A 15,777-nucleotide genomic window follows, 5' to 3' on the forward strand; every position below is an offset into this window, starting at 1 on the left:
TGAGAGAGAGAGAGAGAGAGAGAGAGAGGGGGGGGGAGAGGAAAGTCAACGCCAGTTTTGGTGTTTTGACCGGGTCAACACAACTCCTCTTCTTTTAAAACAAAATGAGTGGCCCAGATTTGATCTAGCAATTTGATCAAAGGGTCCATATTAATTTTTTTTCATTAATCCACAATTAATACCTAATATAAAATTTATTAAACAGTCACCGCCACATGGCGACCTAGAAACATAAATCGTGGGTGGAAACTGCAACCCAAAATTACTGCCACGTGACGACCCAGATCTCACCCATGACCCAGGCCTTCCCAACGAAGACGCAGAGGGTGGACTTGCTCTTATATCTCTGAATGGAGACAACAGTGGAGTATCCATCCAAGCGTATCCAAGAGTATCAGAGGTGTATTCGTGCGTATACAAGTGTATCTGAGCGTATCCGAGGATATTTGAGACGTCCGAGCATATCCAAGTGTATACAGGATGATTGAAGTTGAGTGATATAGATTTGAAAGGTATCATCAGTTCATTTTCCAAAGCCAGAAATATGCAAACACCTCTGTTTTAAATAGTCTAGGCAAGAGCCATCAATTTTCTCTGCTCCATTTATTGTTTAACGAAATCTGATCACCTTAATAAACAGCTTGATCTAATTTTGTGTTTGTCAAATGATGTGTTCTATACTTGTATTATTCAAACCACATATTTGCTCCAAATAATAATGCAATGGCCACCTATCTTTGACGGAAAAAATGGCCTCCTATCTTCGACAGAAGTAATGGCCTCATTATCAATACTCAATAATTCAGATTGGTGCCTTGTACCACAAGCAACCTAACAGTGAGCATAAGTCCTAGATATCAAACATCCAATTTACGTCTTTTTCCTTCCATTCATCATAGTCGAAAATTAGCCATAGTCGAAATACTGATGAAGGCGTTCCGAGTAGGGAAAGAAAAGCAGCCATACTTGTAGTCTATGACTGAGAGACGTACATGCTGATGGACTGCTGTAAAAGTAATGATCAGATCGAGCTTCTTGCAAGCTGCAAATAATAAAAATCACTAAACCTTCATGGAAATATATAAGAAAGTTACTTCATTTATTTTATAACGAAATAAATACAAGGGGAAACAGAATAGAGAGGAACTGTCTCTAAGGCAGCCTGCACCAGGTTGATAAAATCTGATAGTTGTAGCAACTCTAGGTGGGAATAAAGAAAATTACATGATTCAGCCTACAGTTATTTAAAATCATTCCATTACAATTTCCTTTGGAACAGCTTTGAGAGGCTGAGCCATTTGTAAAGAGAGGGCAAACTGTCTTCCAAGTTCATAGTCTCAGGTACAACTCCATCTTCAAGCTTCCAATCAAAGCAGTTAATGAGTGAACCCAGCATCAAGTGCAACATTCTCATTGCCAATGGCAAACCTGGACAGATTCTCCTCCCAGCCCCAAACGGAAGAAGTTCAAAAATTTTTCCCATAACATCAATTTGGTTCTCTAATCCTAAGAACCTCTCCGGCATAAAAGAGTTTGGATTGTCCCAAATGTTGGGGTCTCTGCTCATGGCCCAAACATTAACTACAACCAGTGCACCCTTCGGGACAATTTATTCCCCTATTTCTACATCAGTTTCAGCTTTTCGTGGTAGCAATGGACCTACTGGGCGCAAGCGAAAGGTTTCCTTGATTATTGCTTGTAAGTAAGGGAGTCTAGCAATATCGGATTCCTCGATTGGTTTTCCTTTTCCAATCATTTGATCCAGCTCTTCTTTAGCTTTAGAAAGGCACTTTGGGTTGTGTAGTAGCTCCGCCATTGCCCATTCCAATGCTGAACTTGTTTCTGTACCCGCAACAAATAGAACCTACACATTCACCGTGAGTTAGTGACTACGTTTGGAAAGTAATGTTAAACAGAGACAAGCGTGGCCCACGGATCACATTGTACCGATTTTGTTAAACTTAACCACATTTAATTAAGGTGTTGGGTTTTAATCACAAAATGTCTCGATACAATTGAATAAGGTCCATCCACTTATAAGTTATATTTTATTTGTCATTTTTCTGACGTGGGATCTATTCCTCTCCAATACTTCCAACAAGTAAAACCTGCTGTGCACTTTGAATCTTTATCAAATTGAAGATGTCATCATTTAGAGAACAAATAATCAGTAATTAAGGTATTATTGAAGTGACTATTCAAGAAGAACAGAAGAGTAGATAGAGAGTGGACAGTAGACTAACCATTAACAAATATTCAACAACTTTGGGGTTGTTCAAATCTTCCTCATTTTCCTCTTCTCTGAGGTCTATTAGAGTATCCAACAGATCATTACTTGTCACATAATCATCCCTTTTTCTACATTCCAACCGTTGACTGATCACTGATTCAAATAAGCTTAACATCTTGTTGTGGTAAATTGTAAAGCTCCGCCTTCTGCCTTGGGGATCAATCTTCCTAAGCACAGGAAAATAGTCCCCTAAATTCGGTTTCCCAGCCTCTTCTAGCATACCTTTAGCATTCTTCTGAAACTCTTTAGTCATCTCGCTGCTGCTACTCAAGTCATCATCAGCCAAATCCACTGAGAGAACAGTTCTTGACAGCAAATCAAGTGAAGTTTTGAAGGCAGCCTTTCCAATATCTACTGCCAAACCCTTTACCATGCTGTCATTGACACTAGCTATGAGCTCTTGCACTTTTGCTCTCCGGTTTTCTTTGTTGGCATCAAGAACTCTGGTGGTAAAGAGTTGGGAGGTGCATATTTTCCGCAGATTTTTCCACCTTGGTGATACTGGCATCCACGGCAAGCTGTCAGCCGCTACTCGCAGCGCATCTGGGATTGGTTTGTTGCAGAACAATTGGTCATGGATTCGGAGGATTTCTTTGGCCATGGTTGGTGAAGAAACTACTATAGTGGTTATCTGGCCTAGTTTCAAAGACATAATGGAGCCATAGTGTTGTGAGAGCTTGGTCAAAGAGATATGAGGTTTGTCTCCAAGATCAAAGAGATTTCCAACCAATGGAAATGGCTTTGGTCCTGGTGGAAGCCTAACTTTGGTTCTTCTATGGAGGGCTTGGATTAAGAAGCAGGAGATAAAGCACAGACACAACAGTGTACCAGACAAGAAGTCCATCTTTCGCTAACAAATTAGCTTCATTCACAACTCCAACGCCAACTCTCTTTGAGCTTAACTTATAGGATGAGTTGAGCTAGAATGCTAGATCATGAATTATGGACGGTGTATTCACATGTGGTATAGATTTGCAAGGAAAAGTTTCTCTTTCTCAATTAATCAATTTCATGTTAGAAAAATTGGTTATGAAATTAAATGTAGTGAGAGGCTGATAATCCCCTCCTATCCTCGATCATCAAGCTATGAGAAAAGGTGCAATATGCCTCTTACAGCTTGGTCGACTCTTCTTCAGCCATACTTCAACCATGTCTCCATCAGATATAGTAAAATCTGGATTGAATCATTGAAATTTAAACAAAAAGACAGAAAAACTTATGAGGAAGACCTATAAATCACCACCTAACAGCTAACCGAGCCAGCAACTACAACTAGTATTTCATATATAACCGGCAAGAGCCGCAGGATGCTTACCATTCTCTACGAATGCGCAACCCATTGTGGAATTATGTGTTCTGCAACATTTCATGATTAACAGAATAGTTAAATGAATGAATCAGTGCCATCTTAGGATGTTGTGTTGATATCTGAGTATTTCTCCTTGAAATGCTTTTCCTGTAGTGTCTTTTTTTTATTTTCTTGTTTTTCAGACTATCTTGAACTAACTCAGTGCATATGTTTGTGAAATCTTCTTATAAATGATCACTAACATATAGATTCTTTTATTGTTTGATATGATCAAAAATGTAAAATTGAGGAGCAGTGGGAGCAACGTCTTGCGGAATTATAACTTATACTTTTGAGTCTTATATTGTTGCAATCATTTTGCACTTTTGCTGTTAATTGTATGATCTACAGATCCATGATACATTATGAATGAACAAAATTTTGATTGAGTTTTGATTATATCTCAATAGCGTTGTATCATTATCTTCATGCCTATATAATATTTATCTGCAAAGGACGTGTATAGAACTACTTATGTTTGAGGTTATCATGAATCAGCCCTGAGTTTGAGATATAGTTATTGGTATTGGTTTATACATTCATGTTTATGACTTGAAATATCTAACAATTAATCTATGCTAACAATTGATCTGTGCTAACTGCTAAGGGTAAACCCAGAAATTACTGATGGGTAAAAACATCCCTCCTTATTTGGAGGAGAAGTCGATTGCCTCATGCCCATCAATCTACAATGAGGCAAGTTGTTATTCTATAGCTAGCGTAGTTGGTGCAGCATGCATTTGTTGAAATGCAAGAGAGCAACCTATGTATATAGATGTGGTGGCCGGCTGCAAATATTGAAATGGAAGAGCATACATTAATGTGGTATGAAAACATTGAGCATGAAATAAGGAAGACTTGTGGAATTCTCTTCCAAGTGATGGACGTGCATGAAGATAGCATGCATATATTTGCATATATAAAGAGGCATTTACAATGGTGCAAAATATAGAAGAATCGGAGCTCATCTTGTGTGATCATCAAGAGTGAGATAGAAAACTCTTAAGTAGAGAGTCTGTGTGTGTAGCAAAACAAAGTGTGTGTGAGAGTGTATCCCTTCAAGTGTGAGTCTTGAGGCTAAAAACATCCGTCCTTATTTGGAGGAGAAGTCAATTACCGTATGTCCATCAATCTACAATGAGGCAAGTTGCTATTCTATAGCTACCATAGTTGGTGCAACATGCATTTGTTGAAATGCAAGAGAGCAACCTATATATATAGATGTGGTGGCCGGCTGCAAAGATTGAAATGGAAGAGCATGCATTAATGTGGCATGAAAACATTGAGCATGAAACAAGAAAGACTTGTGGAATTCTCTTCCAAGTGATGGACGTGCATGAAGAATGCATGCATATATTTGCTTATATATAGAGGCATTTGCAATGGTGCAAAATATAGAAGAACCAGAGGTAATCTTCTGTGATCATCAAGAGTGAGATAGAAAACTCTTAAGTAGAGAGTTTGTGTGTGTAGTAAAACAAAGTGTGTGTGAGAGTATATCCCTTCAAGTGTGAGTCTTGAAGTAGTGTTTCTCTCGCTGTAACCTTTATTCGTATAGTGGAGGTTTTTTGTTGTTGTTGCCACGTGGACATAGGCATTTTGCCGAACCACGTTAATTTTCGGTGTTCTTTATCATTTTATTTCCGCTACATTTTACATTTGTGGTTTTGAGTTTCCGATTTCATTCTACAGTTTATTCTTCTGCATAACCCAACAACTACTGCATTTATGTTGTTGTCTTACTTTATGCTGCCAAGGTAGTTGTGTATGCAAAGTGATATGCTGAATTGCTGATACATGTTATAAAGTATATTTTGTGACTACTTGTATTTTTATTAATTTTAAGAAAATAAGATAGTGTATTTTATTTATTTTATTTGTTTGTTTAGCAGTAATTTAAATTCATAATTATGTGTGTAGTGTATATTTATTTATGTATATATGTAAATATACCAGCCCATTAATTTTGTTTTTAGACCCAAGTCCAATTTAAGAAAAAGCCCAAGACCAATAGATGACTTAAACTCAAGTCGACATGATACTCACAATGGACTCATTCATCCCCATTCTTGTGAGCTCATCAGTCATCAACGAACTTTCTCTCCGAAATGTGCTTCCCGATGCCTACTCTTCTCTTGATATGAGATTCAGCTTGCTGTTTATAGGAAAAAACAATGGTTTGGTTTGCTATTTTCTCTAAGTGACTCTCAGACAGGTTCAAATTACCTTAATTTCATTTGCCATTACTTTTCTCTGCTTCATTTATTGTTTAACGAAATGTGATCCCCTTAATAAACAGCTTGATCTAATTTTGTGTATGTCAAATGATGTGTCGTTCTATACTTGTATTATTCAGACCACATATTTGCTCAAAATAATGATGCAATGGCCACCTATTTTTGACGGAAGCAATGGCCTCCTATCTTCGACGGAAGCAATGGCCTCCTATCTTCGACGGAAGTAATGATCTCATTATCAATACTCAATAATTCAGATTGGTGCCTTGTACCACAAGCAACCTAACAGTGAGCATAAGTCCTAGATATCAAACATCCATTTTACGTCTTTTTCCCTCCATTCATCATAGTCGAAAATTAGCCATAGTCGAACTACTTATGAAGGCGTTCCGAGTAGGGAAAGAAAAGCAGCCATACTTGTAGTCTATGACTGAGGGACGTACATGCTGATGGACTGCTGTAAAAGTAATGATCAGAGCTTCTTGCAAGCTGCAAATAATAAAAATCACTAAACCTTCATGGAAATATACAAGAAAGTTTACTTCATTTATTTTATAACGAAATAAATACAAGGGGAAACAGAATAGAGAGGAACTGTCTCTAAGGCAGCCTGCACCAGGTTGATAAAATCTTATAGCTATAGCAACTCTAGGTGGGAATAAAGAAAATTACATGATTCAGCCTACAGTTATTTAACATCATTCCATTACAATTTCCTTTGGAACAGCTTTGAGAGGCTGAGCCATTTCTAAAGAGACGGCAAACTTGTCTTCCAAGTTCATAGTCTCAGGTACAACTCCATCTTCAAGCTTCCAATCAAAGCAGTTAATGAGTGAACCCAGCATCAAGTGCAACATTCTTATTGCCAATGGCAAACCTGGACAGATTCTCCTCCCACCCCCAAACGGAAGAAGCTCAAAGTTTTGTCCCATCACATCAATTTGGTTGTCTGATCCTAAGAACCTCTCTGGCATAAAAGAGTTTGGATTGTCCCAAATGCTGGGGTCTCTGCCTATAGCCCAAATATTATCTAGAACTTGTGCACCCTTCGGGACAATGTAGACCCTGATTTCTACTTCTGTTTCAGCTTTTCGTGGCAGTAGCATTGGAATCACCGGGCGCAGGCGGAAAGTTTCCTTGATTATTGCTTGTAAGTAAGGGAGTCTAGCAATGTCGGATTCCTCGATTGGTTTTCCTTTTCCAACCATTTGATCCAGCTCTTCTTGAGCTTTAGAAAGGCACTTTGGGTTGTGCAGTAGCTCCGCCATTGCCCATTCCAATGTGACTGAAGTTGTTTCTGTGCCAGCAGAAAATAGAGCCTACCATGCACAGTGAGTCAGTGACTAATTGTTTAGAAAGTTACTCTACTCTGCACTGCACTTTGAATCTTTATTTATTTAATTGAATACTTAAGAGTGTAAAATGTCAGTAATTAAAGCATGAAGTGAGTATTCAAGAAGAACAGGAAGAGTAGAGGAGACTAACCATAAACAAATCTTCAATAACATTAGGGTTGTTCAAATCCTTATCATTTTCCTCTTCTCTGAGGTCTATAAGAGTATCCAACATATCATTACTTGCAACATAATCATCCCCTTTTCTAAATTCCAATCTTTTTCTGATCACTGATTCAAATAGGCCTAACATCTTGTTGTATTGATTCGTAAAGCGCCGCCTTCTGCCTTGGGGATCAATCTTCTTAAGCACAGGAAAACAGTCCCCTAAATTTGGTTGTCCAGCCTCGTCTTTCACACTAGTGACAAACTTATTGACCTCTTTAGTCATCTCGCTGCTGCTACTCAAGTCATCATCAGCCAAATCCACTGAGAGAACAGTTCTTGACAGCAAATCAAGTGAAGTTTTGAAGGCAGCCTTTCCAATATCTACTGCCAAACCCTTTACCATGCTGTCATTGACACTAGCTATGAGCTCTTTGCACTTTCGCTCTCCGGTTTTCTTGATTGGCATCAAGAACTCTGGTGGCAAAGAGTTGGGAGGTGCATATTTTCCGAAGATTTCTCCACCTTGGTGATACTGGCATCCACGGCACGCTGTCTTCCATTGCTCGAAGCGCATCTGGAATTGTTCTGTTGCAAAACAATTGGTCGTGGATTCGGAGGATTTCTTTGGCCATGGTTGGTGAAGAAACTACTACAGTGGTTATCTGGCCAAGCTTCAAAGACATAATGGAGCCATAGTGTTGTGAGAGGTTGGTCAAAGAGATATGAGGTTTGTCTCCAAGATCAAAGAGATTTCCAACCAATGGAAATGGCTTTGGTCCTAGTGGAAGCCTAACTCTGGTTCTTCTATGGTGGGCTTGGATTAAGAAGCAGGAGATTAAACACAGACACAACAGTATACCAGACAAGAAGTCCATCTTTCACTAACAAATTAGCTTCAATCACAAGTCCAACTCCAACTCTCCTTGAGCTTAACTTATGGGGATGAGTTGAGCTAGATTATGAATTATTGGCCATCTATATATTCACATGTGGTATAGATTTCAATGGTGAAGTTACTCTTTATAGCAACATTATAGGACTTTCTCAATTTCGTATCTGAGGGCATATCTGAGACGTCCGAGCATATCCAGGTGTATCCAAGTGTATAAAGGACGATTGAAGTTGAGTGATATAGATTTGAAAGGTATCATCAGTTCATTTTCCAAAGCCAGAAATATGTGGACACCTCTGTTTTAAATGGTCTAGGAAAGAGCCATCACTTTTCTCTGCTTCAATATTTATTGTTTAACGAAATGTGATCATCTTAATAATCTAATTTTGTGTTTGTCAAATGATGTGTTCTATTCAAACCACATATTTGCTCAAAATAATGATGCAATGGTCACCTATCTTCGACGGAAGCAATGGCCTCCTATCTTTGACGGAAGTAATGGCCTCATTATCAATACTCAATAATTCAGATTGGTGCCTTGTACCACAAGCAACCTAACAGTGAGCATAAGTCCTGGATATCAAACATCCATTTTACTTCTTTTTACTTCAATTCATCATTTTGGGGAGTAGTTTCGGCTAATTAATGACTCTTGACTTGTTGAGCCTGCGTGCAGTTTGTTAGCTAGGGTCGAACTCTTATCTCATAGCTTTGCCTGCAAGCCTTGCATTCCCTTGCAGGAAAAGGAAAATCTGCCATAATCGAAATACGGATGAAGGCGTTCCGAGTAGGGAAAGAAAAGCACCCGGTACTTGTAGTCTATGACTGAGATGTTAAGGATAAAGATATAATTACCTCCTCATGGTCTTGGTGTAAATAGCAGGCCTTTCTTTCGAACTCTGTAATACAAGCTCTTTCTCTCAATCTCTTTGTTTTTCTTAATCAGCTTTCATGGTATCAAGAGCCTTGGTTTCGTTCTTGGAGCATTGAAGGCCTTCTCTCTCATTTTTCTTCTGCGCGTTTTAGTTTTCTTAGTATCAGAAATTCAGAATTGTTTTTCCCAATTTCAAAACCCTAACCCCAATTTCAGTTTCAATTTCGAAGCATTCTCTTCTCCTCGGTCTGTCACCGGCACGTCCCGATTCGTCACCGTCCTTCCTTGACTCGTTCTCCTTTCTCCGATTTGGTCGCCGACCTCGACTTGCTACAATGTTCGATCGGGTTTGGGATTGGAAATTGGCTCATCAGAGATTGCTTTGAGTTTCAAATTTAGATAAGTTCACCTTTGTTGAGAAGGATAAATTTTGGTTTTCTATCAAGATTGTTGATAGTTGTGGATTTGAAGCCTTGGATTTGTGATTAGAGTATACTACATGCATATTCAGTTAGTTCTTTGTCTGCAAATTCAGATAAGTTCTTCCTCAAAATTGATCAGATTGAGTACAAATTGATGAAAGATTGGTTCAATATCAGAATTGGGTAGTAAATTTTTCAGTTGGTTATTCCTGGAAACATTGGAAAGTAAGTGATACTTTTTATGATTGATATTTGATTTGATATTAGCAAGACTATCATTGGTTCTGAGTTCTATTTGTTGAAGATTTATGCTCCGTCAGACTTCTATTCTAGCATTGTTTAGGTGAAGATAAATTGGTGGCATTTGGGGTTTGTTCAGATAATTGGTGTTATTGGGAAGCTTTCATTGTGAGTTATGAGTAAGAACTTGGAGCTACAGAATTGCTTACTCGTCAACTTCAAAAATTTTATTTCAATCCAGTTAGACGACTCTAACTATGTTACCTGGAAATTTCTTGTAGAGACACTATTAACAGGTTGTGGCCTAATGAGATATGTTGATGGGTCATTCCCTTGTCCCCTAGAATATAAGACTTTGGAAGAAAATGGGGTTGCATTTCATGCGTACATGAGTTGGGTGCAGAATGATTGTACTGCTATGTCTTTACTTGCTGCTACCTTGTCCAGTAATGCTCTCTCCTTCATTGTTGGAAGTAAGACTTCTAAAGAGATTTGGTGCCAACTTAAGGAGAAATATGTTGATACTTCACGGTATAACATAATGAAGCTCAAATCCTCATTGTACAACATCCAGATTGGTTCAGACTCTATTGACAAGTACTTACTCCGAGTCAAGGAAATTTGTGATCAGCTTGCTACTTTAGGAGTTTCTATGGATGATGAAGAAATAATAGTCTCAGTGCTTAATGGTTTGCCATCAGCGTTTGCTGCGATCAAAACCATAATAAGGATTAAAAGTCTGAGCTCCCCTGTTTCAATGGTAGAATTAAGATCTCTTTTGTTGATTGGTGAAGATGAGATTGCTCAAACAATGAAGTCTGTTTCTATGTCTTTGGAGACTGCTATGGCTGCATGTGGTGATACTTCCAGAGGTACTGTTCATTCTCATTCTTTGGATAATAGCAGTTTACCTAATTCGGAAATGGTTAGCTCATCTTCTACATCTGCTGTTATTATTTCAAACACTAATGCTCTTACCAGCAACTATTCAAAACCTGTTACTCAATTTGGTTATGTGTCTCAACCAAATGTTATATCTACCACTCCGGGTGTATATGATGTTATATGATGTTATATCTTCTATATCTACCAAATGTTATCTGCTTGCCCTACTAGATACATTATGCACTTAATGCCTAGTACTGAGTATATGATGTCTTCTGGTGGTTATTCTCCTTCTAACAATGGTTTGGTTCAGTCACAAGTCAACACAAGATGTATTCGACCCAAGGGTAGTATTCGATACAATGGAGGATTTGTTGGGTCTCATGGTTTTATGCAACAAGGTATTGATAAGTATTGGCAAAGCAATAATTACTGTGGTCAAAATAAGAACAATGGTATCTATGGACAGGGATTCAAGCTCAGTTCAGATGGTAGCAGGGCTGTTTCTCTTGTGCATAATAATCAAGGTACTCAAGCAAGGTCTAGCGACTCTCAAAGCGTGTGTTCTTCTGCAGATATTTGTCATATATGCAATCAATTCGGCCATTTTGCAGGAACTTGTCCTCAAAGACCTGCTTCTCGACAAGTTGTTGCATCTGGATCTTATATGCGATGTCAAATTTGTTTGAAGACTGGTCACAGTGCAGCAGAATGTTTGCATAAGCAGCATTATGATTTTTTACCACTAACTCAAGAAGAGCATCAAGCTATGAATGCTTCCTTCTTCTCTCAATCAACGGCAACATCCATTCCTACTGAATCTACTTTTGTGTCCAGCAACTCTTCATCTTCCATTGAGATTTCAAATGGTAATGCTTCTTGTTCTGCCACTTCAGTTTCCTCTGAGAGATCAGAATGGCAACATGAATGCCTCAAGCAACTTGCAGCTTTATCAATTCAAGGCACTAAGCAGTTCATGTCTACTCCTTTGAATAAAACTACACTATTATAGGCAGACCTCTCATCCTTCAAGGCTATGTCACTCACTGTCATTGATTTCTCCTGGTTGATTTACATAGCAATCTGATGTTAGTTGTCCCTCCCATCCGCTTGAAAAGGGGGGGGGTTTGTTAAGGATAAAGATGTAATTACCTCCGCATGGTCTTGGTATAAATAGCAGGCCTTTCTTTCGTGTAAGAGATTAGAACCCTAACTCTGTAATACAAGCTCTTTCTCTCAATCTCTTTGCTTTTCTTAATCAGCTTTCATGAGAGACATACATTCTGATGGAATGCTGTAAAAGTAATTATCAGAGCTTCTTGCAAGTTGCAAATAATAAAAATCACTAAACCTTTATTTATTTTATAACGAAATAAATACAAGGGGAAACAGAATAGAGAGGAACTGTCTCCAAAGGCAGCCTGCACCAGGTTGATAAAATTACATTTTTTTTTTTTTGGCTGAAAGATGAGTGAGAGAGAGGAATGATCCCCTAACATTTTTATGCATTAAAAAAGAAAAGAAGAGAGAAACATCAAAATTAGACCAAAATCTCTCGCAACAAAATAACAACGAAACAAAACTGGAAAACCGAAATCGGATAAAATTACATGATTCAGCCTACAGTTATTTAACATCATTCCATTACAATTTCCTTTGGAACAGCTTTGAGAGGCTGAGCCATTTCTAAAGAGACGGCAAACTTGTCTTCCAAGTTCATAGTCTCAGGTACAACTCCATCTTCAAGCTTCCAATCAAAGCAGTTGATGAGTGAACCCAGCATCAAGTGCAACATTCTCATTGCCAATGGCAAACCTGGACAAATTCTCCTCCCACCGCCAAACGGAAGAAGCTCAAAGTTTTGTCCCATCACATCAATTTGGTTGTCTGATCCTAAGAACCTCTCTGGCATAAAAGAGTTTGGATTGTCCCAACTGCTGGGGTCTCTGCCTATGGCCCAAATATTAACAAGAATTTGTGCACCCTTCGGGACAATGTAGCCCCCGATTTCTACATCTGTTTCAGCTTTTCGTGGCAGTAGCATTGGAATCACCGGGCGCAGGCGGAAAGTTTCCTTGATTACTGCTTGTAAGTAAGGGAGTCTAGCAATGTCGGATTCCTCAATTGATTTTCCTTTTCCAATCATTTGGTCCAGCTCTTCTTTAGCTTTAGAAAGGCACTTTGGGTTGTGTAGTAGCTCCGCCATTGCCCATTCTAATGTGGCTGAAGTTGTTTCTGTACCCGCAACAAATAGAGCCTACTATGCACAGTGAGTCAGTGACTAATTGTTTAGAAAGTAACTCTACACTCTGCAGTCTGCACTGCACTATGAATCGTTATTTATTTGATTGAATACCTCATACTTAAGAGAGCAAAAAGTCAGTAATTAAAACATTATTGAAGTGAGTATTCAAGAGAACAGGAAGAGTAGATAGAGAGTAAAGAGGAGACTAACCATAAACAAATGTTCAATAACTTTGGGGATGTTCAAATCCTCCTCATTTTCCTCTTCTCTGAGGTCTATAAGAGTATCCAACATATCATTACTTGCAACATAATCATCCCCTTTTCTAAATTCCAATCTTTGTCTGATCACTGATTCAAATAAGCCTGATATCGTGTTGTAGTGATTAGTAAAGCGCCGCCTTCTGCCTTGGGGATCAATCTTCTTAAGCACGGGAAAACAGTCCCCTAAATTTGGTTGCCCAGCCTCGTCTTTCAAACTAGTGACAAACTTATTGAACTCTTTAGTCAACTCGCTGCTGCTACTCGAGTCATCATCAGCCAAATCCACTGAGAGAATAGTTCTTGACAGCAAATCAAGTGAAGTTTTGAAAGCAGCCTTTCCTATATCTACTGTCAAACCCTTTACCATGCTGTCATTGACACTAGCTATGAGCTCTTGCACTTTCGCTCTCCGGTTTTCTTTGTTTGCATCAAGAACTCTTGTGGCAAAGAGTTGGGAGGTGCATATTTTCCGAAGATTTCTCCACCTTGGTGATACTGGCATCCACGGCACGCTGTCTTCCATTGCTCGAAGCGCATCTGGGATTGTTCTGTTGCAAAACAATTGGTCATGGATTCGGAGGATTTCTTTGGCCATGGTTGGTGAAGAAACTACTATAGTGGTTATCTGGCCTAGTTTCAAAGACATAATGGAGCCATGGTGTTGTGAGAGCTTGGTCAAAGAGATATGAGGTTTGTCTCCAAGATCAAAGAGATTTCCAACCAATGGAAATGGCTTTGGTCCTGGTGGAAGCCTAACTCTGGTTCTTCTATGGAGGGCTTGGATTAAGAAGCAGGAGATTAAACACAGACACAACAGTATACCAGACAAGAAGTCCATCTTTCACTAACAAATTAGCTTCAATCACAACTCCAACTCCAACTCTCCTTGAGCTTAACTTATAGGATGAGTTGAGCTAGATTATGAATTATATATTGAGCATCTATTCACATGTGGTATAGATTTCAATTGCGTGTTAGAAAAATGGGTTATGAAATGTAGTGAGAGGGCTGATAATCCTCTGCTATCCTTGATCTCATCCAGCTTTGAGAAAAGGTGCAATTCTTCCTCTTACAGCTAGGTCGACTCTTCTTCCTGCCATACTAGTCTAAAACCATGTCCTGTCAGACATAGGAAAAGCTGGATATAATAATTGATTTCAAACAAAAAGAAAAGAAAAACTTAAGATGATGACCACCTAAAAGCTTTTGCTTGCTAATAGAGCCAACAACTAGTATTTCAAAACTGTTACCATTCTCTACAAATGCGCACCCCATTCTCTGCATGTATATGTGTACTTATTGGTGTAGTTAGTATGTTTGTATCGATCCGAGGCGTATCCAAGCGTATCCAGGATTATATATCAGAGGTGTATCCGTGCGTATACAGGTGTATCCGAGCAATTCATTTCAAGATTTCAATAACTGACTAATGTCAATGGAAGTCAGGGTGAGAGCCACAGCCCCTCAGCCAACAAAGATTGAACAAGGGTATGTAGCTACCTCAGAACTTATCAGCACAGAAATTGAGAAATTGAGAATTGTCTTGATCACTAGCAAGAAAGATGGTCTCTGAATTGAATTGAATTTCAACTTGACTGGTCAGAGGCTCTGCATCACTAGCAATGGCCACCTATCTTCGACGGAAGCAATGACCTCCCATCTTCTTCTCTCTTTTTTTCTTTTTCTTTTTTTTGGCGAAAGGAGAGTATATTAAAACGAAAGAGAACAGAACAAATGACCTCCCATCTTTGACGGAAGTAATATAGATTATGAATTACTGAGCATCTATTCACATGTGGTATAGATTTCAATGGTGAAATTTCTCTTAATAGCGGCATTATAGGACTTTTTCTTAGGAAACATTATCTATTGACCTGATTGTGTTGGAATGAAATTACTCTTTGTCACTTTCTACCCCATTTAGTTTGTCGTTTCCTTTTTCATCTTGCGTTGGTTGCACCTTTTCTTTTCGATATTGTTTGATATCTTTTTTTCGTATACTAAGGTCAATTTGTGATCAACTTGTATTAGGATGTCCCGTCATGAATTTGGAAACGGCAGAGATCAAAGCTAGGGTTGTTGAGAAATATAGGCGTTCAAAGTACGCACATAGGGCGAAAGCTAGGAACATAGGGCGAAAGCTAGGATGCAGGAAATATCAGCAATTGTAAGTCTCAATGCATTTCATGATTGTAGTTAGTATGCTTACCATTCTCTACAAATGCGCACCTCATTCTCTACATGTATATGTGTGTACTTAAAGCATCTTTAGCAATGTTAGTTATTTTTTAGTTAAATTTTAGTCAAATTAGCTAAAATGTCATTTATGTTAGCCACTTTAAAAATATGGCTGCATCAATGCTCTCTATTTTAGCTAGCATTACATCAACATTATTTTTCAAATAAAAATTAAATAGTTTAAATATATTTATATATCACGTAAAATATCTTACAAGGAATGTATTAAATTATAGCTAACCTCATCTCAGAGCATCTCTCTCTATATTTAGCTAACGAGATAGCTAAAAGTCATAATAGCTAAACTTTTGAGAATATCAAAAAAAAAACAAACTAAACAC

At 38.4% G+C, this 15,777-nt stretch overlaps 1 protein-coding gene and 2 pseudogenes across 1 annotated transcript; all 3 read right to left on the bottom strand.

Moving 5' to 3' along the window:
* Positions 1-1,250: 1,250 nt before the first annotated feature.
* Positions 1,251-3,134, bottom strand: LOC101300880 (annotated as a pseudogene).
* Positions 3,135-6,573: 3,439 nt separating this feature from the next.
* On the bottom strand, positions 6,574-8,252 carry LOC101301167 (annotated as a pseudogene).
* Positions 8,253-12,326: 4,074 nt separating this feature from the next.
* Positions 12,327-14,060, bottom strand: LOC101301461 (geraniol 8-hydroxylase-like). The gene is made up of 2 exons (XM_004310160.1): positions 13,146-14,060; positions 12,327-12,947 (listed from the first exon to the last, which is right to left on the bottom strand). Exons 1-2 carry the CDS (start codon positions 14,034-14,036, stop codon positions 12,327-12,329), a joined length of 1,512 nt encoding a protein of 503 aa, XP_004310208.1. The 5' UTR covers positions 14,037-14,060.
* Positions 14,061-15,777: the final 1,717 nt, after the last annotated feature.

The sequence above is a fragment of the Fragaria vesca genome, unplaced genomic scaffold (assembly GCF_000184155.1).
Source record: "Fragaria vesca subsp. vesca unplaced genomic scaffold, FraVesHawaii_1.0 scf0513160_u, whole genome shotgun sequence".
NCBI lineage: Eukaryota > Viridiplantae > Streptophyta > Magnoliopsida > Rosales > Rosaceae > Fragaria > Fragaria vesca.

What these genes read in the sequence shown, in the direction of transcription:
- LOC101301461 (XM_004310160.1), bottom strand. Translation starts at nt 14,036, where the DNA reads ATGGACTTCTTGTCTGGTATACTGTTGTGTCTGTGTTTAATCTCCTGC. An exon ending in TTATTGAACATTTGTTTATG is followed by an intron (nt 12,948 to 13,145) that starts GTTAGTCTCCTC and finishes TGTGCATAGTAG; the next exon opens with GCTCTATTTGTTGCGGGTAC.